This window comes from Arachis ipaensis, chromosome B4 (assembly GCF_059453495.1).
Source record: "Arachis ipaensis isolate K30076 ecotype BB chromosome B4, ASM5945349v1, whole genome shotgun sequence".
Classification (NCBI taxonomy): Eukaryota; Viridiplantae; Streptophyta; class Magnoliopsida; order Fabales; family Fabaceae; genus Arachis; species Arachis ipaensis.
Genome location: NC_142439.1, coordinates 9,585,017 through 9,609,621, shown reverse-complemented (window position 1 = coordinate 9,609,621; position 24,605 = coordinate 9,585,017). Strand labels below are relative to the sequence as shown.

Below are 24,605 nucleotides of genomic sequence, written 5' to 3'. Positions count from 1 at the left end.
TTAACACTCTTCTGTTATCTGTTTAGATAAGTGCTGTCTTGTCTGATTCAATTGTGCTTCCATATTCTTGTTAGCCTTTTCAGTGTCTTGTAGCATCTCTTTAAATTCTGCTAACTATTTTGTTATAAAAAGCAATTACTGATTGAGTTCAGCAACTTGTTCTGGAGGACTAAGTTCAGTGGATACTGCCTTAGCCTCTTCTTTTATGGAGGACTCACTACTTAAGTACAGGTGCTAATTTTTAGCAACTGTATCAATGAGCTCTTGAGCCTCTTCAATTGTCTTCCTCATGTGTATAGATCCACCAGCTGAGTGGTCTAGAGACATCTGGGCCTTTTTTGTAAGCCCATAGTAAAAGATGTCTAACTGCACCCATTCTGAAAACATTTTAGAGGGGCATTTCCTTATCATCCCTCTATACCTCTCTCAGGCATTATAAAGAGATTCATTATCCTCTTGTTTAAAGCCTTGGATGTCTACCCTTAGCTGTGTCATCCTTTTTGGAGGAAAATATTGATTCAGGAATTTGTCTGATAATTGTTTTCATGTTCTTATGCTTGCTATGGGTTGGTTATTTAACCACCTCTTAGCCTGATCTTTTATAGCAATGGAAACAGTAATAATCTGTAGATATCCTGATCCACTTTCTTATCACGTACTGTGTCAGCAATTTGTAAGAACTGTGCCAGAAACTCAGTAGGTTCTTCCTGAGGAAGACCGAAATACTGACAATTTTGCTGCACCATGATAATGAGCTGAGGGTTTAGTTCAAAATGGCTGGCTCTGATGGGGGGGTGTACAGATACTACTCCCATAGGAAGCATTAGTGGGGTGAGCATAGGACCCCAGAGTCCTTCTATACTGTTCAATTCCACTTAGGTCCATGATGGAGAAAAAGAGATGGTGTGGATTGTAAAATAGAAATAAAGTAAAGGAAAATCAAAATATTTTTGTTTTTATTTTATTTAATTAAGGATAACCGAATTCAAAAGAAAAGAAAATAAAATAAAATAACTGGAACTAGAAAATAAGTTTTTGAAAATTAAAAGAAAATAAAAAAATAGATTAAAATAAATAATAAAAAAATTCAAATACTAAAATGGCTAATTACTTAAAAAAAATTTGAAAAATGTTGGATATAATTTTCGAAAATTGGAGAGAGAGAAAGTGGTTAGGGAGTTTTGAAAAAGATATGTCTTAAAATTAAAGATACTTGTAAAAAAAATAAATAAATAAAAGAGAATATTTGAAAAAAAGATATGATTTTTTTTTTAAAGAGATTTGAATTTTGAAATTTTAAAACTAAGATAAGATAGAATAAAAAATTTAAAATAAAAATCTGAATTTTTAAAAGTAAAAATAAAAAATTCAATTAAAATAAAGGAAAAAGATATTTTGAATTTAATGAGAAAAGAGAAAAACAATAAAAAGACACCAAACTTAGAATTTTTAGATCAAAACAAAGAAAACAAACAAGAAAACCTTGAATGTCAAGATGAACACCAAGAACACTTTGAAGATCAAGATGAACACCAAGAACAAATTTTAAAAATTTTTAGAAAATAGAAACACAAAGGACACCAAATTTTTTTTTTATATTTTGGACACTAATAGTTCGAAAATGTATAAGATAAACAGCAACAAACACCAAACAAAAAATTTTAAAGATCAAATAAGGAAAATAAACAAGAAAGAACTAAGAACATATAATTCGAAAAATTGAAAGAAAAATAAAATCATGCAATTGACACCAAACTTAAAATATGAAACTAAACTCAAACAGAAGACTAAATTATGAGGTTATTGGTTTTTAAAAATTTTCGAAAATAATTTAGAAAAATAAAATAATGATTTTAAAATTTTAACCAAAAATAATAATAGAAGACTCAATTTTAGTGACTCTAAACCAAAAAGATAAATTTTTCCTAATCTAAGCAACAAAATAAACCGTCAGTTGTCCAAACTCGAACAATCCCGGCAACGGCGCCAAAACTTGGTGCACGAAATTGCAATCACACTTTTTCAATTCCGCACAACTAACCAGCAAGTGCACTGGGTCGTCCAAGTAATACCTTACGTGCGTAAGGGTCGATCCTACGGAGATTGTCGGCTTGAAGCAAGCTATGGTTATTTTGTAACTCTTAGTCAGGATATCAATAACAATTCTTAGTTTTAATTGCAAATAGTAAAAGAACATGAAATAAATACTTGTTATGCAGTAATGGAGAACAAGTTGAGGTTTTAGAGATGCTATGTCTTCTGAATCTCTGCTTTCCTACTGTCTTCTTCTTCACGCACGCAAGGCTCCTTCCATGGCAAGCTGTATGTTGGTGGATCACCGTTGTCAATGGCTACCATCCATCCTCTCAGTGAAAATGGTCCAAATGCGCTGTCACCGCACGGCTAATCATCTGTCGGTTCTCACTCATGTTGAAATTGGATCCATTGATCCTTTTGCGTCTGTCATTACGCGCAGCACTCGCGAGTTTGAAGCTCGTCACAGTCATCCCGTCCCAGATCCTACTCGGAATACCACAGACAAGGTTTAGACTTTCCGGATCTCAAGAATGGCCGCCCATAATTCTAGCCTATACCACGAAGGTTCTAATCTTAGATTAGAAACCCAAGAGATATGCACTTAAGCTATTGCAGATGGAACGAAGGTGGTTGTCAAGCACGCGTTCATAGGTGAGAATGATGATGAGTGTCATGGATCATCACATTCATCAGGTTGAAGTGCGAGTGAATATCTTAGAATAGAAACAAGCGTGATTGAATGGAAAACAGTAGTAATTACATTAATCCATCGAAACACAGCAGAGCTCCTCACCTCCAACCATGGGATTTAGAGACTCATGCCTTAGAAAATACAAGTTCTGATGTAAAATGTCATGAGGTACTCAAATGAATCTCTAAAAGTAGTTTTTATATTAAACTAGTAACCTAGGGTTACAGAAAATGAGTAACTAAGTGCAGATAGTGCAGAAATCCACTTCCGGGACCCACTTGGTGTGTGCTTGGGCTGAGTATTGAAGCTTTTTCGTGCTTAGGCTGTTCCTGGAGTTAAACGCCAGCTTTGGTGCCAGTTTGGGCGTTTAACTCCAATTTTGGTGCTAGTTTGGGCGTTTTACGCCAAAATTTTTAGGCTAACTTTGAACGCCAGTTTGGGCTATCAAATCTCGGGCAAAGTATGAACTATTATATATTTCTGAGAAGCTCAGGATGTCTACTTTTCAACACAATTGAGAGCGCACCAATTGGGCTTCTGTAGCACCAGAAAATCCATTTTGAATGCAGTAGGGTCAGAATCCAACAGCATCTGCAGTCCTTTTTCAGCCTTTGAATCAGATATTTGCTCAGGTCCCTCAATTTTAGTCAGAAAATATCTTAAATCATAGAAAAACACACAAACTCATAGTAAAGTCCAGAAATGTGATTTTTGAATAAAAACTAATAAAAATATTATAAAAAGTAACTAAAACATACTAAAAACTATGTAAAAACAATGCCAAAAGGGTATAAATTATCCGCTCATCAGTTATACTCAGTCAAATTGCAAAGATCTTTATATGGTCTAAAGCAATCTGGACAAATGTGGTATAATTGTCTTACTGAGTATCTAGCCAAAAACGGATTCAAGAATGATGATATCTGCCCATGTATTTTCATAAAGAAATCTGCATCTGAATTTATTATAATTGCTGTGTACGTTGATGATTTAAATATCATTGGAACCCCTGAAAAGATTCTAACAATTATAAAAGCTCTAAAAGAAGAGTTTGAGATGAAAGATCTTGGAAAGACTAAGTTTTGTCTTGGACTGCAGATTGAGCATGCAAAAAATTGGATCTTTATTCTTCAAACAACATACCCAAAAAAGATCTTGAAGAGATTTTATATGGATAAGTGATGCGGGCGGAAATCAGCCAATTAAGAAATTAATATAAGAAATACGTTGCGAATATAGTTCTTAACCAGCAAAAATCTACTTATCAATTTAGAAAGGTTGTCACAAAATTAGAATAAAAATACTGGGAGTATGAATCCCAGGTCGTCTCCCAACGAGTTGACAAAAGGGTGCTATCTTATTAATCAGGAGTTTTCCGAGAAATTTTGAGAGTTGAATGACAGAAAACGAATAATTGTAAATTAGCGCAATGAAAATTAAAAGAGATTTACATATTCAAAATAAAAAGCCTTGACTGGGGGAATGATTAATTGGAAGTTCTATCCTTGTTGGAATTCTCTCAAGTGTAGTGTAAACAGGTTGTTGTTTTCACTTAGTTAACCCTTACTAAATAAAGGAAAGTCAAGTGATTGAGCTAACTCTTATTCGCAAATCCTAATCCTCTCCCTTGGGAAGGACTAGCATTAGTAAATAGAGAATTAGCCAACAACTTCCAATTTAACTAATCACTTGAGCATTCCAACTCTAGGGTCTCCATTTAATCAACCCCCAAGTCAAGTTGGGAGTCTACTCCATCGACATGAAAACTACTTGCACAGAATTAAAATGGGAGTAAAAGGAAGACATGATAAACAATAACTGAAAATTAATTAAGAGTAAATGTAATCATTTGCATTAATAATTCTAAAAATAATCCAATTGTAACTCTGAACAGAGATTAAGGATATGGAAGAGTAAGGGAATAAGAAAACAAACCAGGATAACAACTTCAACGGAGGTAATGACTCTTCTCAATATCTAAAGCAAAAGCATAAACTATCAAACTATGAATGTGTTGAAAACCTAGAGGAAGAGTGAATTTTTCTCCAAGATTCCAATCTAAAAATCTAAAACTATTCTAATGAGAATGTGTGTTTAGTCTCTGCATGTCCCCTGGCTCTAGTCTGTGTTTCTGGGCCAGAAACTGGGTTCAAACTCGGCCCAAAATCTCCCCCAGCGTTTTTTGTGATTTCTGCAGATCGCGCATGTCACGCGTACGCGTCGCTGGTTATCTTTGCATTTAATGCGTGTGTGTCAGGAACGCGCACGTGTTGTCGTGCAAAACTCCAATCCACGCGCACGCGTCAAGTACACGCGTGCGTCGATGTGCAAATCTTCAAATCACGCGCATGCGTGATCCATGCGTAAGCGTCGATGCTCGTTGGTTACCTCTTTTATTTCTTGTGCTCCTTCCATTTTTACAAGCTTCCTCTCCATCCTCTAAGCCATTCCTGCCCTATAAGGCTTGAAAACACTGAACACAGATCACGACATCGAATGATATAAAGAAGGATTAAAATACACAAATTAAAGGCTTAGGAAGCAAGTTTTTCAACCATAAAATAAAACTAGGAAGGAATTGTTAAACCATGCAATTCGTATGAATAAGTGTGCAAAGACTTGATGAAACCACTCAATTGAGCACAAAATAAACCATAAAATAGTGGTTTATCAAACTCCCCATACTTAAACATTAGCATGTCCTCATGCTAAGCTCAAGGAGGTATAAAGTATAAATGGGGAAAAGTAAGACTCATGAAATGCAACATACGAATGCAACTATATGTTAAGATGATTCTATCTACTTGGTTAAAGGTAAATAAGTTCTTCAAGACAAACATAAATCAGATATCACTAATTAAAATCATACAGTAAAGTAAAATAGACTAGTAAGTAGACAGCTCATAAAAGCAGGGAACATAGAATTAAGCATTGAACTCTCACTGGTAGTTTATGTACACTCTAATCTCTCAAGTGTATAAGGTAGTCCACTCTAGTCTTCTCTAGTCATGCTTTCTAAACTTTGTTCTTCACATAACCAATCAACAAATATTTAATGTACCAATACAAACATCATGAGGTCTTTTCAAGGTTGTAATGGGGCTAAGGTAAAAGTGAGGGTATATATATGGCTAAGTGAGTTATAAATTGAATCCTTGATTAACCTAGGCTCTCACCTATACACACACACACTCTATATAACTCTAAAATTATGCCTAGCTACCCAAAATTCCCACTTTTGCATCTCATACTCATGCATCAACTTTTCTTTTAATTAGTATCGCATATGCATTGATTTTTTTTTCATTAGCTTAACATTGGGGTAATTTTGTCCCCTTATTTATTTATTTATTTGGATATTTTTGGGTTTTTTTTTAAGTAAAAGTAGACATAACATATCAATGCACATGGATTTTTAATTTTTCTGGTCTCACATGAGTAGGTACCCAAATTCCTAATATTTTATCATAACACATTCCCTATTAACCCATGTTCCCACAGTTTTTCCATACTTAGTTGATACACAATCTCTATCTTAAGCTAACCAAAGATTCAATTGGGGTAGTTAATTGTTTTTCTGCTTAAGGCTAGTGATGTTGTAAAATATAGAACAAATAGGGATAAAAAGGCTCAAGGTGGCTAACAAAGGTAATTAAAAGGGTAGGCTGATAAGTGAGCTAATAACAAATAACGGCCTCAATCATATGCATGCATATAAACACATTAAACATTGGACATATAGAGTGGAACAAAATAAAAATTACAATCATAGAGAAGGAAACACACAAGAATAAAATATCATGGTTAATTAGTGTAACCATACAATTAGCCTCAAAAATCTCACCGAGTTGTGTGTTCTTAGCTATAATTCATGTTCCAATTTACAGTCTTCAAACAAGTTTAACAAAAAAGTTTTAATTTAAATTAGTGAAATATTATAAAATAAAGTCTTGAAAAGAAATTTATTACTTTAACCAAGCAAACATACATGCAAACAATTATTATCATGCAATCTATTCTATCTAACAAAAGAAAAACTAAAATGTTGGTGTTAAGAGAGAGAGAGAGATTACCTCTGGAAGTCAGGTACTGACCGACCTTCCCACACTTAAAGCTTGACACCGTCCTCGGTGCCATCAGTTAGGAACAAAGGGGGGCTTGTAATAGCATCTCCACTGTCGGGATTGTCATGGCTCCCGGTGCTGGTAGGTGAGGTGGAGTCCGGAGTGTCTGGTTCTTCTTCAGGTGGGTGGTTGCCAATAATCAGCTCCTTGAGGTATGTAAATTGGCGCTTATTACGGCACTCCATTCACTTTGCCTGCCGGTCAAGCCGGTCCAACCTCTGAAGTATCTGTAGGAGCAGCTGATTTGTTGAAGGTGCTTGTGATGCGAAAGAAGAAGGAGTATCTCCGGCCGGGTCTGCGGTCTAGCTGATAGTGGCTGCTCGAGGTCTGATGTACTTCCCGTTGGGGACAATCTGATCATCCCGCGGAAGTGTGGTCTTGGTGTCCCCAGCTCTATAGGAGACTCCGGCTGCCGAGACTAGATCTGAAACTAAGGCGGGAAAGGGTAGATTGCCCGCAATCTGGACGTGTCCCATGGCGTGCCGGAGGTGTCTTGGTAAGTTGAGAGGCTGGTCTGTAAGGATACACCAGAGGAGAATAGCCATATCTGCAGTAAAGGAGGAATCGTGAGTGCTCAGAAAGATGTAGTGGGACATAATCTATGCCCACACTCGAGCCTCCAGGGTAAGTGTTGAAGCCAATATGCCCTTAGGTCGGGATCGATGGTATCCATATATCCATCTGCTGCCAGGTTGTGCTAAAACTCTGAGGACGGCGTCCCAGTCAAATTGGTATGTCTGGCATTTGAAAGAGGCTTCTTGGTATGCGTCCAATCCTTCTGGAGCAGGGGGGAGATCTAAAGCTCGCTGAATGGCCTCTTCAGAAATAGGGACTTGCTTCTGATGGTCATAGACAGACTGCAGGGTTGGCATGAGAAAATTGGAGTAGAATTCAACTACCCATGAAAGGTTAACCTGCCGTGGCTGTCTCCGTAAGAATCCCCATTGTCTGCGCTTAATACGGGGCTCAACAAACTCAACAATGTGGGTAGGAAGGATGAGTAGGTGCTCATTGTTGTAGTTCTGCTCAGCCAGGATGGGGAACATATACTCACAGTAGCAGTTAGTGAACCGCGCAGTGTCCCTTGCTGGAAAGGCTTTCTCTGTTTCAACGACCTTGATGATCCTCTTGACTCGCTTTGTGGATGGCTTGAATGATGTTGAGGATGGCAGCTAGCGCTCTTTTTGTTCCTCTCCTTGCCTGTGGTTTAGGAGCAGCTTTCTCTTTACACTTCTTGGTGGCCATCCTGAAAAGGGAAAAGGAAAGTAACATGTAAAGCCAAGGGTTAAAGCAAGGAAGAGGATAGTACAAGTGATAATCAATGCCAAGGTAAAGAAGGATGTCGTTAACACATGGTCGCGACTACATGTGATCAGTTTATCAATGGAAATATAGCAAGTGCATATTATGGCAAGTAGATGCAAGATGTTTATTAGCATGCCGGCAAAGGCATGAGTAGCATAGATCAAGCATCAATAGCTAAAATGTATTATCACTCGTAACAAACTAACAATCACGTTTGTATTGACAATTACATTCAATTATAAAATATTGAAAGGGTTTTGTGAAAAACAGACATTAGAGTAGAAGGATAGAATAATTAAGAATGCATAATGCCATACGGGCTTTTTCACAAACACTTAGTATACATGTTAAATGTGTTATTGAAAGTATTAAATTTGAACATGCAAGCAACCCAAAAATAATTAGTGATAATTGTCAAACAACTCCTTAATAATCCATAAGCAATTATGGAAGAAAACAATCACCCAATTGGATTTATAACACCAAGTAAAATAATGTAAAAATAAATAAATAATTAGGAGAGAAGAAAGAAAATATAAAGGAAGAACCTTGAGAAGAAGGTGACAAGGAGAGGTAATGGAGAATGTGAGGTGAAGAAAATTTGATGGAAGGGGGGGAAGAAAAAGAGTAAAGAAGGAAGAAGGAGAAAGAAAGAAGAAGAAAGAAGAAAGAAGAAAGAAATTAGGATTGGAAAAGAAAAGATAAGAAAAGTGGCGGCGCAGGGATCTGGTGGTGTTGCGCGAGTGACGCGCATGCGTACTCCACGCGTACGCGTGGGTCGCGCAAATTAGAAGGCGACGCGTAGGCATCGGTTACGCGTACGCGTGACCGTGCTTGTGCTATTCGTGCGAAGGCAGCCTTGCGTGCGCACAACTCTCTGTTCATCTTGGGGTGTGTGCCAAAATGGTATACGACGCGTGCGAATCATTGACGCGTACGCGTGAGTGTGCAGAATTTGAAAATGACGCGCACGCGTCAGGGACGCGTACGCATGAGTGACTTAGTGCCTTGGGAACAGTTCCCGCACCAGGCCATCACAACTTTCGGCCTGACACCTTTTTACGTCGATTCTCCTAGATCACGTGTGCGCGTCATTGACGCGTACGCGTGATGTGCCAAATATTTAAATAACGCACACGCGTGAGGGACACGTGCGCGTGGTGATGCTTGTGCGATTGGCACACTTTCTGCATGGCTCCCATGCAACTTTCTGCCACTTTCTTTTTTATGCAGAATGCAGATGCAAATGCAGATTATATGCAGAAATCATGAGAAGAGTCACTAAATGAAATTAAGAAGAGAGAAAAGAACGATCATACCATGGTGTGTTGTCTCCCACCCAGCACTTTGCTTTAATGTCCTTAAGTTGGGCGGTCCACAAGCTCAATCTGGTTCTGTTGGTGGATCTTCCAATAGGAAGACCTCTAGCTCTTTGTGTTCCTTCATCTTCTCACCATGATAAAGCTTTAAGCGATGTCCATTGACCTTGGTGAAATTGGAACTTGAAGGATGACTCAGGTGGAAGACTCCATATGGCTCTGCTTTCTCCACTCTGTAGGGACCTTCCCATCTGGATCTCAGCTTTCCTGGCATGAGTCTCAGTCTGGAGTTGTAAAGGAGAACCAGATCTCCTAGTCTGAACTTTCTTCTCTTGATATGCTTGTCATGCACAGCCTTTACCTTCTCTTTGTATAATCTGGAGTTGTCATATGCTTCGAGTCGAAGGGTCTCCAGTTCTGCCAGTTGCAGCTTCCTTTCAGCACCAGCTTTCTCAAATCCCATGTTGCATTCCCGCACAGCCCAGAAAGCCTTGTGTTCCACCTCCACCGGGAGGTGGCAAGCCTTTCCGTACACTAAGCGGAAGGGACTCATCCCAATTGGTGTCTTGTACGCTGTCCGATACGCCCAGAGCGCATCAACAAGTCTGGTGCTCCAGTCCTTCCTATGAGGCTTTACTATCTTCTCCAGAATGCGCTTTATTTCTCTGTTAGACACCTCTGCTTGCCCATTGGTCTGGGAATGGTAAGCTGTTGCCACTTTGTGAACGATCCCATGCTTCTTCAGTAGTCCTGCTAGTCTCCTGTTACAAAAGTGAGTGCCTTGATCACTCACGATTGCTCGTGGTGATCCAAAGCGACAGATAATATGGTTTCTAACAAAGGAGATAACAGTGTTAGCATCATCAGTGCGGGTAGGAATTGCTTCCACCCATTTAGAAACATAATCTACAGCTAACAGTATATAAAGATAACCACTAGAGTTTGGAAATGGACCCATGAAGTCAATGCCCCAAACATAAAAAATTTCACAGAAAAGCATAATCTGTTGGGGCATCTCATCCCTCTTGGATATATTACCAAACCTTTGGCATGGGGGCAAGATTTGCAGAAGGTAGTAGCATCTTTAAAAAGAGTAGGCCACCAGAATCCACAGTCTAAAATTTTTCTAGCTGTTCCCGGAGGGCCAAAATGTCCTCCACTCTCAGAAGAGTGGCATGCCTCTAAAATGGACTAGAATTCTGATTAAGGCACACACCTTTTAATTACCTGGTCAGCACCACACCTCCATAAATATGGGTCATCCCATATATAATATTTAGACTCACTTTTCAGTTTGTCTCTTTGGTGCTTAGTAAAATTAGGAGGGAAAGTATGGCTAACTAGATAATTAGCTACATGTGCATACCAAGGAACTACTTCAGATACTGCGTGCAAGCTATCAAATGGAAAAGCATCATTGATAGGAGTGGAATCAGTCTTAATGTGCTCAAGGCGACTCAAGTGGTCTGCCACTAAATTCTGGTTACCACTCCTATCCTTAATTTCTAAATCAAATTCTTGTAGCAACAGTATCCAACGTATTAACCTTGGTTTGGACTCCTTTTTAGCTAATAAATATTTTAGAGCTGCATGGTCTGAGTACACTACCACCTTAGTACCAAGTAAATAGGCTCCAAATTTATCCAAAGCAAAAACAATAGCCAGAAGCTCTTTTTCAGTGGTAGTGTAATTTGACTGAGCAGCGTCTAAAGTCTTAGAAGCATAAGCAATTACGAAAGGATCCTTACCTTCGCGTTGAGCCAGCGCCGCTCCTACTGCATGGTTGGAAGCATCACACATAATCTCAAACGGCTGGCTCCAGTCTGGTCCTCTTACAATCGGAGCTTGATTTAAGGCGATCTTCAGCTGATCAAATGCATTCATGCAGTTCTTACTCAGTTCGAACTCAACATCTTTCTGCAGCAGTCTGGATAAAGGCAATGCTACCTTACTGAAGTCCTTGTAAATCTCCTGTAGAAACCTGCATGGCCAAGGAACGAACGGACTTTCCTCACGGAGAAGGGGTAAGGCAAACTAGAAATGACATCCACCTTCGCTGGATCAACTGAGATACTCGTATTAGATACAACATGTCTTAGTACAATACCTTGTTTTACCATAAAGTGACATTTTTCAAAATTTAATACAAGGTTTGAACTAACACACATGTCTAATACTCTAGCTAAACTATCCAAGCAAAGGCTAAATAAATCACCATATACGCTAAAATCATCCATGAAAACTTCCATACAGTTCTCAATAAGATCTGAGAAGATACTCATCATGTATCTTTAGAAAGTAGCCGGTGCATTACATAAGCCAAAAGGCATCCTTTTATATGCATACGTTCCAAAGGGACATGTAAAAGTAGTCTTCTCCTGATCTTTAGGAGCTATATGAATTTGAAAATAGCCTGTATAACCATCTAAAAAGCAGTAATGTGATTTACCTGACAGGAGATCAAGCATCTGATCAATAAATGGCAAGGGATAATGATCCTTGCAAGTAGCTTGGTTGAGACGCCTGTAATCAATGCAAACTCTCCATGAATTCTGCACTCTAGTTGTCAGGAGCTCTCCGTGCTCATTCTTTATTGTTGTGACTCCAGACTTCTTGGGCACCACTTGTACTGGACTGACTCATTCACTATCTGAGATGGGGTAGATGATATCTGCTTCAAGTAGCCTGGTCACTTCTTTCTTGACAACTTCTAAGATGGTGGGGTTCAGTCTCCTTTTAGGTTGACGGACAGGTCTTGCTCCCTCTTCTAAAAATATTCTGTGCTCACAAACTTGAGGGCTGATGCCTACTATATCGCCAAGCTCTACCCAATTGCTTTCTTGTGTCTTCTCAGCACACTGAGCAGTTGCTCCTCCTGTTGGGAAGTGAGTTCCCTTGCAATGATAACTGGGAGCTTCTAATTTTCCTCAAGGTAAGCATACTTGAGGTGGGGTGGAAGGGACTTTAATTCCAATTTCTGCTCGTGGCTAGGCACTTGATCATCTGGAGCCAGTGGTGGTTGTAACGTGTCTTCATCTTATCCAGGGGGTGTCCCCACACTTGCATCTTGCTCCATGTGCCTCTCTTCTACTTCCTCCTGGTGAACTGTAGCTACTATCTCATCAATGATGTTGTACTAGAAGATGGAATGATCTTCTGGAGGATGCTTCATAGCTTCATCCAGATTGAAGCTCACTGCTCTGCCATCTATCTCAAAAGAGTAAGTTCCTGAGAAGGCATCCAGCTTGAACTTTGAAGTCTTCAGGAATGGTCGTCCAAGCAGGATGGATGATGGTCTTCCTGAGTCATTAGGGGGCATCTCCAAAATATAGAAGTCGATAGGAAATGTGAGCCCCTTAATGCTCACCAGCACGTCCTCAGTAATTTCAACCACAGAGATAATGCTTTTATCTGCTAAAACAAAACGAGCTGCCGACCTTTTTAAGGGAGGGAGCCTCAAAGCATCATATACAGACAATGGCATTATACTAACACACGCTCTTAAATCACACATACAATCAGGAAATTTCACACCATCTATACTAATAGTAACCATGCATGGACCTGGGTCACTACATTTTTCAGGTATATCACCTACCAATGCAAAATGGAACTACCTAGAGGAATAGTTTCTAAATTCTGTAATTTATCTTTATGCATGCACAAATCCTTTAGAAATTTAGCATATTTAGGTACCTGCTGAATGGCATAAAAAAGTGGAATGGTTACCTCCACCTTTTTGAATATTTCTACCATTTTAGGGTCTAGTTCCATCTACTTTCTGGACTTCCTAGCAAGGTGCAGAAATGGGATAGGAATGGCGCCACTTGCAGCTTCTGCATCCCTTGGGGTTCTATTCCCTGGCTGAGCTGCTTCTTCTTTAACCAAGTCTTGTACTACATCCTCTTCTTCAGCATCCTCTGCCTCCACAACACCTTCAACTTGTATGTTTTCCTCTGAGCTTGGCTCCTCATGATTCCTCTCTTACAGTGTGGTTCCGGACCTCAAAGTGATGGCACTGATGCCATCTTTGGGGTTGGGTATAGGTTGAGAAGGAATTGTACTGGAGCTTGAAGGTTGAGTGTTGGAGGTGCTCGACGATCCCATATGAGAAACGAGAGCTTGTATAGCAGAAGTCAGACCAGTAAGTGTGTTTTCCATGGTCGTTTGTCTTTGTGCAAGAGAGTGAAGCAACTCGTCATTGGGAGAGGAAGATGGGTAAGTGATCTAAGGGACCTGCTGTTGGTTGTTTTGAGGCGCTTGGGACTGCCTTTGATGAGGTGCTCTATAAGGCTAGTTTTGTTTCTGCTGTCTATTGTTGTTGTTCCACCTCTGATTTCCATTGTTGTCTCTGCCTTCTCTGTTGTAGTTGTCCCTCCATCCTTGGTTGGAATTATCTCTTCATCCCTGGTCGGAATTATCTTGCCAACCTTGATTGTGGCTTCCACCTTGGTTGTAATTGCCGCCTTGCTGATTGTATCCTTGATTCGGGCGGTCATAGAAATTATGAGTAGCTGCCAAGGTGTTGTCTTCTTGTTGGAGCTGCGGACACTCATCAATGTAATGAGTATAATCAGCACATATTCCGCATACTCTTTGAGGAACCAAATGTTGACTTTGTTGTGGCGGAGGAGGCTAAGGTTATTGTTGATTCAGCTGTATTTGCTTTAGTAGGTTGGTCATCTCACATACAGCTTGTGTAAAAATAGTAGTTTCACTGCTAGAGGAGACCTCTGTAACAGCTTTGGGGTGGTTGTTCCTATGCCTGTGATTCCGAGTGGACTCAGCTAGATCGCTGATCAGTTGCCACGCTTCATCTGCAGTCTTGTACTTTTCAGAGAACCATTACTTGCACCATCCAATGTAGTCTTATCCCGAGGCTTCATGCCTTGAGTGAAGTAGCTGATCAACACCAACCTGTCAATCATGTGATGGGGGCATGCGTCCAGAAGATTCTTGAAGCGCTCTCGGTACTCATACAGAGTCTCTGATTCGCCTTGAACAATACAGGAAATCTCTTTCCTCAATCTATCTGTAACTTCTGCTGGAAAGTACTTTTCCAAGAATTCTCTCTTGAGCGTATCCCAGTTAGTAACAATTGCTTCAGGTTGGGAGTAGTACCACTCCCTCGCCTTTTCCTCTAGAGAAAACGGGAAGGCGATTAGCAGAACAGAAGTTTCATCTGCACCATGACGCCTAACAGTAGAACAGGCTGTCTGAAAATCCCTGAGGTGCTTGATAGGCTCCTGAGCCGATAAGCCATGAAACTTAGGTATTAAGTTGATTAGCGCAGTTTTCAGTTCAAAATCTGCAGCCAGATTTGAGTGACGCGCTTGATACGGTTGCAGAGTAAAGTCTGGGGCTCCTGCCTCCTGGAGAGTAATCCTCCTGGGCACTACCATGTTACCTGTACGTAAATCAACAGAATGAGTAGTAGAAGAGCTTGTTTCTTCCTCAAATGCCACTTCAGATTCGCCTTCAGAAGAGACTGGTTAATTGATAACAACCACTTCACTACCTTTAGAGTCTAACCGACCCCGAGCTCGCCTAATACATGAAAGAGTTCTTTCAATTTCAGGATCAAATGTGGCTAAGCTCGGATCAGGCAGTGAACGCGTCATTCAACGAAAGAAACATACAGCTCATGGTAATAAAATAAAATAAAATACACGAATAAATAAATTAAAAATATGTACACCAACTAATAATTTAGCATTCTATTGCAACTCCCTGGAAACGGCGCCAAAAATTGATGCGGGCAGAAATCAGCCAATTAAGAAATTAATATAAGAAATACGTTGCGAGTATAGTTCTTAACCAGCAAAAATCCACTTATCAATTTAGAAAGGTTCTTACAAAATTAGAATAAAAATACTGGGAGTATGAATCCCAGGTCGTCTCCCAACGAGTTGACAAAAGGGTGCTATCTTATTAATCAGGAGTTTTCCGAGAAATTTTGAGAGTTGAATGACAGAAAACGAATAATTGTAAATTAGCGCAATGAAAATTAAAAAAGATTTATATATTCAAAATAAAAAGCCTTGACTGGGGGAATGATTAATTGGAAGTTCTATCCTTGTTGGAATTCTCTCAAGTGTAGTGTAAAGAGGTTGTTGTTTTCACTTAGTTAACCCTCACTAAATAAAGGAAAGTCAAGCGATTGTGCTAACTCTTATTCGCAAATCCTAATCCTCTCCCTTGGGAAGGACTAGCATTAGTAATTCGAGAATTAGCCAACAACTTCCAATTTAACTAATCACTTGAGCATTCCAACTCTAGGGTCTCTATTTAATCAACCTCCAAATCAAGTTGGGAGTCTACTCCATCGACATGAAAACTACTTGCACAGAATTAAAAAGGGAGTAAAAGGAAGACATGATAAACAATAACTGAAAATTAATTAAGAGTAAAAGTAATCCTTTGCATTAATAAATTCTAAAAATAATCAAATTGTAACTCTGAACAGAGATTAAGGATATGGAAGAGTAAGGGAATAAGAAAACAAACTAGGATAACAACTTCAACGGAGGTAATGACTCTTCTCAATATCCAAAGCAAAAGCATAAACTATCAAACTATGAATGTGTTGAAAACCTAGAGGAAGAGTGAATTTTTCTCCAAGATTCCAATCTAAAAATCTAAAACTATTCTAATGAGAATGTGTGTTTAGTCTCTGCATGTTCTCTGGCTCTAGTCTGTGTTTCTGGGCCGGAAACTGGGTCCAAACTCGGCCCAAAATCGCCCCCAGCATTTTCTGTGATTTCTGCAGATCGCACATGTCACGCGTACGCATCCATCACGCGTACGCGTCGCTGGTCATCGTCGCGTTTCACGCGTGCGCGTTAGGTACGTGCACGCGTCATCGTGCAAAACTCCAATCCACGCGCACGCGTCAAGTACGCTCGCGCGTCGCTGTGCAGATCTTCAAATCACGCGCACGCGTGATCCATGCGTGCGCATCGATGCTCGCTGGTTACCTCCTTTATTTCTTGTGCTCCTTCCATTTTTACAAGCTTCCTCTCCATCCTCTAAGCCATTCCTGCCCTATAAGGCCTGAAAACACTGAACACAGATCACGGCATCGAATGTTATAAAGAAGGATTAAAATATACAAATTAAAGGCTTAGGAAGCAAGTTTTTCAACCATAAAACAAAACTAGAAAGGAATTGTTAAACCATGCAATTCGTATGAATAAATGTGCAAAGACTTGATGAAACCACTCAATTGAGCACAAGATAAACTATAAAATAGTGGTTTATCAATAAGTCACATCCATTAAGTATCCTAATGATCATAAGATCTTTGGATGTGTAAAATGATCAATTCCGTCCTAAAGAAGAAAATGAAGATATCCTTGGTCCTAAAGTACCATATCTTAGTGTCATTGGAGTGCTAATGTATCTTGCTAATAATATACAACCCGATATATCATTTTCTGTGAATTTACTAGCAAGGTATAGTTCCTGTCCAACCAGAAGACATTGGAATGGAATCAAACAAATCTTTCAATATCTTTATGAAACGGTTGATATGGGATTGTTTTATCCATATGGATCCAAGTCACAACTAGTTGGCTATGCAAATGCAGGATACTTGTCTGATCCACACAAAGGGGGATCTCAAATAGTATACCTGTTCACATATGGTGGTACATCTATATCATTGAGGCTCACGAAACAGACGATTGTAGCAACATCCTCTAATCATGCTAAAATACTAGTAATACATGAAGCAAGTCGCAAGTGTTTTTAGCTCAGGAGTTTGATTCAATATATTCTATTATCATGTGGACTGATTGATAATAAAATAGCTCCAACTGTTCTATTTGAAGATAATACAGCATGCATTACTCAACTTAAAGGTGGATATATCAAAGGTGATAAAACAAAGCATATCTCTTCTAAATTCTTATTCACTCATGATCTTCAAAATCAAGGGACAATTGATGTCCGACAAATCCGCTCAAGTGATAATCTGGCTGATTTATTTACAAAGTCACTCCAAAAATCCTCCTTTGAAAGATTGGTATATTATATTGGGATGCGTCGATTTCGAGATATTAAATAATGCCAACAAGAGGGGGAGACTGTACTCTTTCTTCCTTGGTCAGATTTTTTTCATTGGATTTTTCTTGACAAGGTTTTTAACGAGGCAGTCATCATCACAAAGGATATTGTACTCTTTTTCTTTCACTAAATTTTTTTTCCCATTGAGTTTTTCTTTAATAAAGTTTTAATGAGGCATAATGCTAAATGGACATCCAAAGGAGAGTGTTGTTGTAACACCCTAACTTCTAGCACCTCATGACCGTACTAAAAGTTCGAGCGCTACTTACCTCTATTTCTTTAGTTTCCTACTATATTTATTTAATATTGAGTCTCTACACGTTAACTTGTCTATAGTTTTTAAGAAAAACGAAATTCCTTTTATTTTAATATATAATAACTATTAATACATATACTATTAATACATAATAACTATTCATGCAAGACTCAAATATAAACCTACCCCTCTGTAAAAATACAATACTTTAAAATACCAAGGGCGAAGGGAAAATAAAATCTAAGATTAAACCAAACACGAAAAATACGAATACATATGTACGCAAAACTTGGTAGTTCAGTCGCGGTTCCGCGTCAAGGGTTCCTGAACCTATTGCTGAAACAGAAGATCTGTAGGGGGTGAGAACGTCATCCTCGCATGTTCTCAGTAAGGATAGCAAATGCCATAAAAATATACAGAATAATATACAAATAGTTAACTCATAACCCAAAAATAGTTTTCTTTATTAAACCCTTGAAATCCTTCCTAAGTCTTACCTAAAGACAGGTAAACCCCTTTCCTTAAACCACATTACTTAAAGAAATCTCCGTCACAATAACAATTCCTCGTCCCTAAATAATATTCCTCAATTGCTGCAATATCTAAATAAGGCAGCATCGCAAATAATATACCTAAACCCAAACCACAAACATCAGCCCCCACCACGTTATTAAGTCCACAACACAAGTAGAATGTCCAGTCAGGTACACAAGCAAGTTACCAAGACAACAGCACAATCACAAATAAACAAAATAAGCAACCACAATCAAATGCAAATGCGCAAACAATATGATGCATGTCTGTCCTAAGCAGGCTATGAGCTCACGCATCGCTTGTCTACCCGCAACCCGACGTTACTTGGGGTGAACCCCGAATATGGTTCCTTTACCATGTCAGTCAGGCACAATTATCATCATGGGCGAACCCATGTCAGTTAGGATATCTTGGCATCACGGTATGAACAGGCTATCAATTAGGTGAACCTTCCCACATTAGCAACCTTAGGCTATCAGTTAGGTGGGCACTTTCGCATTAGCAACCATAGGCTATCAATTAGGCAGACATTCTCACATTAGCAACCTTAAGCTATCAGTTAGGCGGGCACTTCCGCATTAGCACTTTGGTACAAAGATTCATTTAACATACACTTTTCAAGCATCTATCATATTCATTCTTTTTTATTTCTTTCCTCTTAAGTATCTATTTTCTTCATTAGTTCTCATTTCCTTTCTTTTTATTATTCCTCTACATCACCAATTACATACGCACACCCCCGCATCACCTACATTATTAAATGTCCCTCCGCATCACCGCTTAATTACACATACCTCTGCATCACCAAATAATCAATCACACCTTTGCATCACCACCTATCTACTCATCTATCATACCCTTAAATCAGTTTTTAAGTAATCAAACTTCATAATGCTTAATGAAAACTCTTTTTCTTAATAAACCGAACTCAATTATAACTTAAAACAAAAATCTTTTCTCAATAGATTAAACTTAAAACATAGTACTTTTCTTGATAAATTGAAAATCAACTATTATGAATCCTAAATTAAGTTTTCTTTTAAATAATGCCTTAAGCAAACCTCGGAGTTTTATAAAAACTTCTGCAGCGTTCTCTCTAAAATTCGGTTTTTGCCACTCTTCAAAGGCCCCAAGTTAACCACCTTTCAAACTCTTTTTAAAACATTTTCAAGTAACAAATTCAATAATCACACTGTTCGAAATATCAAATAAGTTTTCAATAATCAAATCATTTTCTTTAAAACTAAACCTCTTTCTATTTCATAAAATTTAGCTCCCTTTCAAATCTTTGCTATTAAAACCAAAGAAAAATCCGCACGTTCATTCAAACTTTACAAAACCTTCCGACCATGTTCTTTTTACATTTAACATTAACCAAAACCACCTTTTCATTTATTTTTACAAGAACTCACTCCCCCTTAAAACTCGACTTCACCACCCTTACGAGCTCCCTCACTTCCATAACTTTTCGACAATTTACCAGTCTTCTATCAGTACTTTTCAAACATAAGGTTCTCAATAATTGACATATGATTCAAATTCTTGTAAAATCATTCATAAACTCTCAAAATTACTACTTCTAGTTAATAAATCAATTCCCATTCACTTTCATAACCAAAAACTCAATCACAAACACAGCCAATCATTCACAGTAAAAAATCCAAACTCAATAACATTATGATTTTGATCATATTTGTAATTATTTATTATACTTTTGGACATCCTTAAATTGAAAACTGTTAATTTTAAAATAAAATCCCTTATCTCCATACAAGATCAAAATCAACGAAAATTTCGGAAAAACTTTCTGATCGAACTGCTGAAGAGGAAAACGCTAGAATTGGCTACTCCACTTCCGGAACTTCTTCGGCCGAACCTTGCATGGAGCAACTCCACCATCGATTTCTTCCAAATAAAAATGACGTCAACGTAAAGAGAAAGAAGATACAAATATTTTTATTGGATTAGATTTTTTATTGGAGTTATGAATCACAAAAAATCAAGCTCGAAGGCTCGGAGGTGCCATGGAATCATGGCTTCTCACTTTAAGACATTCTCTCTTTTTTTCTTTTGTTTTGGTTTCGGTGGAATGAAGAAACCAAATGAAGCAAAATGATAATTAGTGGTGATGAATGAATTTAAAAGGAGGGTACATGTCATTGCTCATATATATGCCAAGGAAACATGTGTAATGTTTATATATATATATATATATATATATATATATATATATATATATATATGAAACATTTTAAGTACATCGGGAATACTGGTGCTCTAATTATTTTAACCGTTGATCTTAATTATAAAAAATATATATAATATATATTAATTGAAATTAACGATTAAAATAACTGGTATACGATACTTTCCAGTGCACTTAAAATATTTCCATATATATATATATATATATGGTGTGTGTGTGTGTTGTGTGTGTACTCCGGTGCACTTGAAATATTTCCATACCACATGTGTGCGCGCGTTTATAATTATAATATATATATATATATATATATATATATATATATATATATATATATTTGTTAAAATATTTTATTGTAATAAAAATAATTTAAAAATTTTAATAAATTTTAAACTCAAAGTATTATAAAATTTAATTTAATTATTTTTAAAAAAATATTTTTTAAATTAAATAATAAATTATGAATAACTCATTATTTAATTTTAAAAAATTCGAGTTATTATTGTTGTGATAAAAATGGTTAGGTGGATGTCTATTTATGATAGGCAGTTTAATATTCTCAAGATAAAATACATTTAATAGAGTTTGAAAAAGTAACATTGTGTACGTATGTAAATACGAGAATAAGACTCGGTTAATAATATACAATCAATAACAATTCACTATCTCTCTTTTATAGTGTCAAAACACTCTCGTTTTATATATATATATATATATATATATATATATATATATGAATTATTTTTATTATATTGTGATATTAATTGTGATAAATATTAATATTAGAATTTTTTTATTTTTTTTATTTTATATCTATTTTCTCTTCATTATTTATTTATTTCGCAACACATATATCACGTTTTTATTTTTTATACCTTATATTATTGCTTTTTTTTTTTTACTTGGGTTATTCCATACTTTGATTTTTCTTCTAAAACTTATACCTTACAAAGACAATATTAAAATGTTGATGTAAATTTTGAACTAAATCACATGATTCTATTTTTATTGTATTTAATTATTTATAGTTAACTCATTCATAAGGATATATCAATTTGTTCATTCCATTTCTAAATTTCGTAAAAAAAAAAACCTATAATATATATACATCTTTTCAGTTTTCTCATTGTTATTACATATTACATCATGTTTAATTTTCATATTAAAATTTTAATTAACTATTTATTTTCACATTTTATAATTTATGTTTTTAATTTTAATAATTAATATATTTTTTATTTAATATGATCATTTCTTTGTCATGAATTTAATTCTTTAATTTTAGTTCCATTGGTCAATTCTTTTTTTCATTAGGTTCTTTTTCATGAATGATGTTATTTAATCACTTATTACTATCAGGACCTAATCCTCATTCAACTTTCATGTTCAAACAATTTTATCATTATGTTTATTTATTTATTTTCACTATTTTTTATTTATAATTTTTTCTCTAAAATTAATTGTAATTTTTTTCTAATATTTTGGATAAACATAGTTGTCTGACTGTTTAGTAGAAGTTCAGATTTTTTGTTTGTAATATATATGTTCAATTTATCTATTAATCAGAATTATATCATAATATTGACTAATCTTTATTTGAATGAAAATAATTTATTAAATCTGGTAATGCAGCATCCATTTATTCATATTTTTTTACTCGGCATGATATCATTTTTATTTTCATATAAATTTTTTTCTTCTATTTATATAATGCAAGATGTTAATAAATCATTATGCATGCATTATGTAATTTTTAGTTCCCGTATAAGCACGGGTTCATTCACTAATATTAATTCAAAGCAAGAATAACATGGGATCCACTTGTAGATCTTGGTCTATGTCCAAAGAAGAAAAAAACAAAAATAATATGATACTAAATTTATACAAATAAAATCAAAACATACCATTAATCAAAAAAATAAAATCAAACCATACAATTATTTCAACTACTCATACATGTATATTTGGCAATGGATTTCTTGCTCCATATTTTATGTGGGAGTATCATTAACCCACTTAAAAATAATTATAAATTGAACTCCGTTTTTTTTTTTTTGAAAAAACTAAAAATTAGAAATTGACCTCTGTATTTATTAACTTTTACACTTTTCCCTTTTTAATTTTGATCACAGATTCAACGTTGTAAACCATTTGCTCTGATAGGGTTTTGCCCTCTTTCAATATTGATTGCCATGGTCTCTTCCTCTTCCTCTGCCGTCTCTCTCATCCGCTCATCTTCGCCGTGCAACCCGCTTCCGCTTCCACGGCCGCCGTGCCACCCGCTTCTCCACGCCGCGCAACCCACTTCCCCGCCGTCGTGCAACCCGCTTCCCGCTGCCGCACAACCCGCTTCCCCCGCTTTCTATCAGGTAACATTTTCACCCTATCTCTTGTATATATATATTTTCTTGCTTCTTTCCAAACTCAGATTCTATTTAGTTTATTTTGTTTTATTGCTTTTTCTATGGTAAGGTTTTTATGAATTTGAATGAAGTTTAATTTCAATTTGTGTTTGATATATGTTAAAGAAACTTTGTTTCAGTTGTTTATCAGTGATTCTATATTTCTGGTTCATATGTGCTGTTTCTTCTTATTTATTGGTAACAACCATAATTTGATTGATTCTGTATGTGTATATTAAATTTGATTTCTTACTAGCTAGCTAGCTTGCTATAGTGATATGACATTATTATTATGCACAGCTTCGTATTTAGGGCTTAAAGAGTTTTTGCCACCATATTTGGATCAAAATCTCACAAATCAAGAACTCATCTCAGGAGTCAGCTTTGCCTCTGATGGTTCTGGTTATGACACACTTACACCAACTCTCAGTGTATCTATAACACTACTCTCTTTCTTTATCTACATCTTATTTATCACATGCCTGAAATGGTTATAATTCCTTTTTATTCCTCAAATATATGTTTCATGCCTAGCTTTAATTTGTCAATTTGGTTAAAAATATTTTTGTACAAAATTACTTACCTAAATCCTCTTTATGTATAGATATAGATGGATAGAAGTATTAAGTATACATAGATTGGTTAATTTTTCTGAATTTGTATTGGTCTCTCTATCAATTGCAGAATGTAATTTCAATTCAAAAACAGTTGGAACATTTCAAAGAATACAAAAATAGGTTGGAGAGGATTCTTGGTAAACAGAAAACAGAAGATCATATGAAGAACGCTATATTTTTCAGAAGTGCAGGGACAAATAACTTTGTTATTAATTATTTTACATTGCCAATACGAAGAAAGACAGGGGATAAGTTATTGTTTGGAACGGTGTAGAATTGAAGGAAGTAATTGGTATCCAGAGAAAGAGAAAGAAAAGGACAGAGGATAAGTTATTGTTTTGCAGCATGAAGCAGTAGCTACCTGGCGTTGATGCTAAATTGCAGAAGATTGCAGATTCTACGAGGTTAGTTGTTGTCATCAGATGATTGATGGTTATCTGTTATGCAATGTAACAGTCATACGAAGTGAATTCAAGGGGCATTGAAATATTCTGCAAGAGTTGGCTTCCTGAGGCATCCAAGCCAAAAGCAACAGTGTTTTTCTGTAATGGATATGGAGACATCTGCACTTTTTTCTTTGAAGGCATGTTCCTGATATTAATAACATGTATCTGCAATTAACTAGAGCAGTAATGCTGTGAATTAGCAACTCGAACGTGTCATGGGATTATTTTCAGGCATAGCTAGGAAGATAGCATTAGCTGGATACAGAGTCTTTGCTATGGATTATCCTGGATTTGGCCTTTCACAAGGCCTCCATGGCTATATCCCTAATTTTGATGGTCTTGTTGATGATGTCATTGAACATTACTCCAAAATCAAAGGTAATTAAATTCTCACCATCTGCTCTGTCTCGAATTTTAGTTGGTGTTAATTTTGCTGTCATAATAAATCTGTTGAGATGCCATTAGTTTCTCCTCAGAAAGTAGATCAAATATGATATCATTGTCTCCTGGTTGGTGGTTTTTGTACTTTAGATAGAGTAAAGTGATTAGAATGGCATAATGTTTACTTCTGTTCTATCATTATAAATTAGCCTGTATGAAGCAA

At 36.7% G+C, this 24,605-nt stretch overlaps 1 protein-coding gene across 1 annotated transcript; it reads left to right on the top strand.

The window, feature by feature from the left end:
• The first annotated feature begins 13,583 nt into the window (after positions 1–13,583).
• Positions 13,584–24,282, top strand: LOC148566621 (uncharacterized). The gene is made up of 5 exons (XM_088484345.1): positions 13,584–13,694; positions 14,054–14,175; positions 22,700–22,905; positions 23,239–23,369; positions 23,623–24,282. Exons 1-5 carry the CDS (start codon positions 13,584–13,586, stop codon positions 23,827–23,829), a joined length of 777 nt encoding a protein of 258 aa, XP_088340471.1. The 3' UTR covers positions 23,830–24,282.
• Positions 24,283–24,605: the final 323 nt, after the last annotated feature.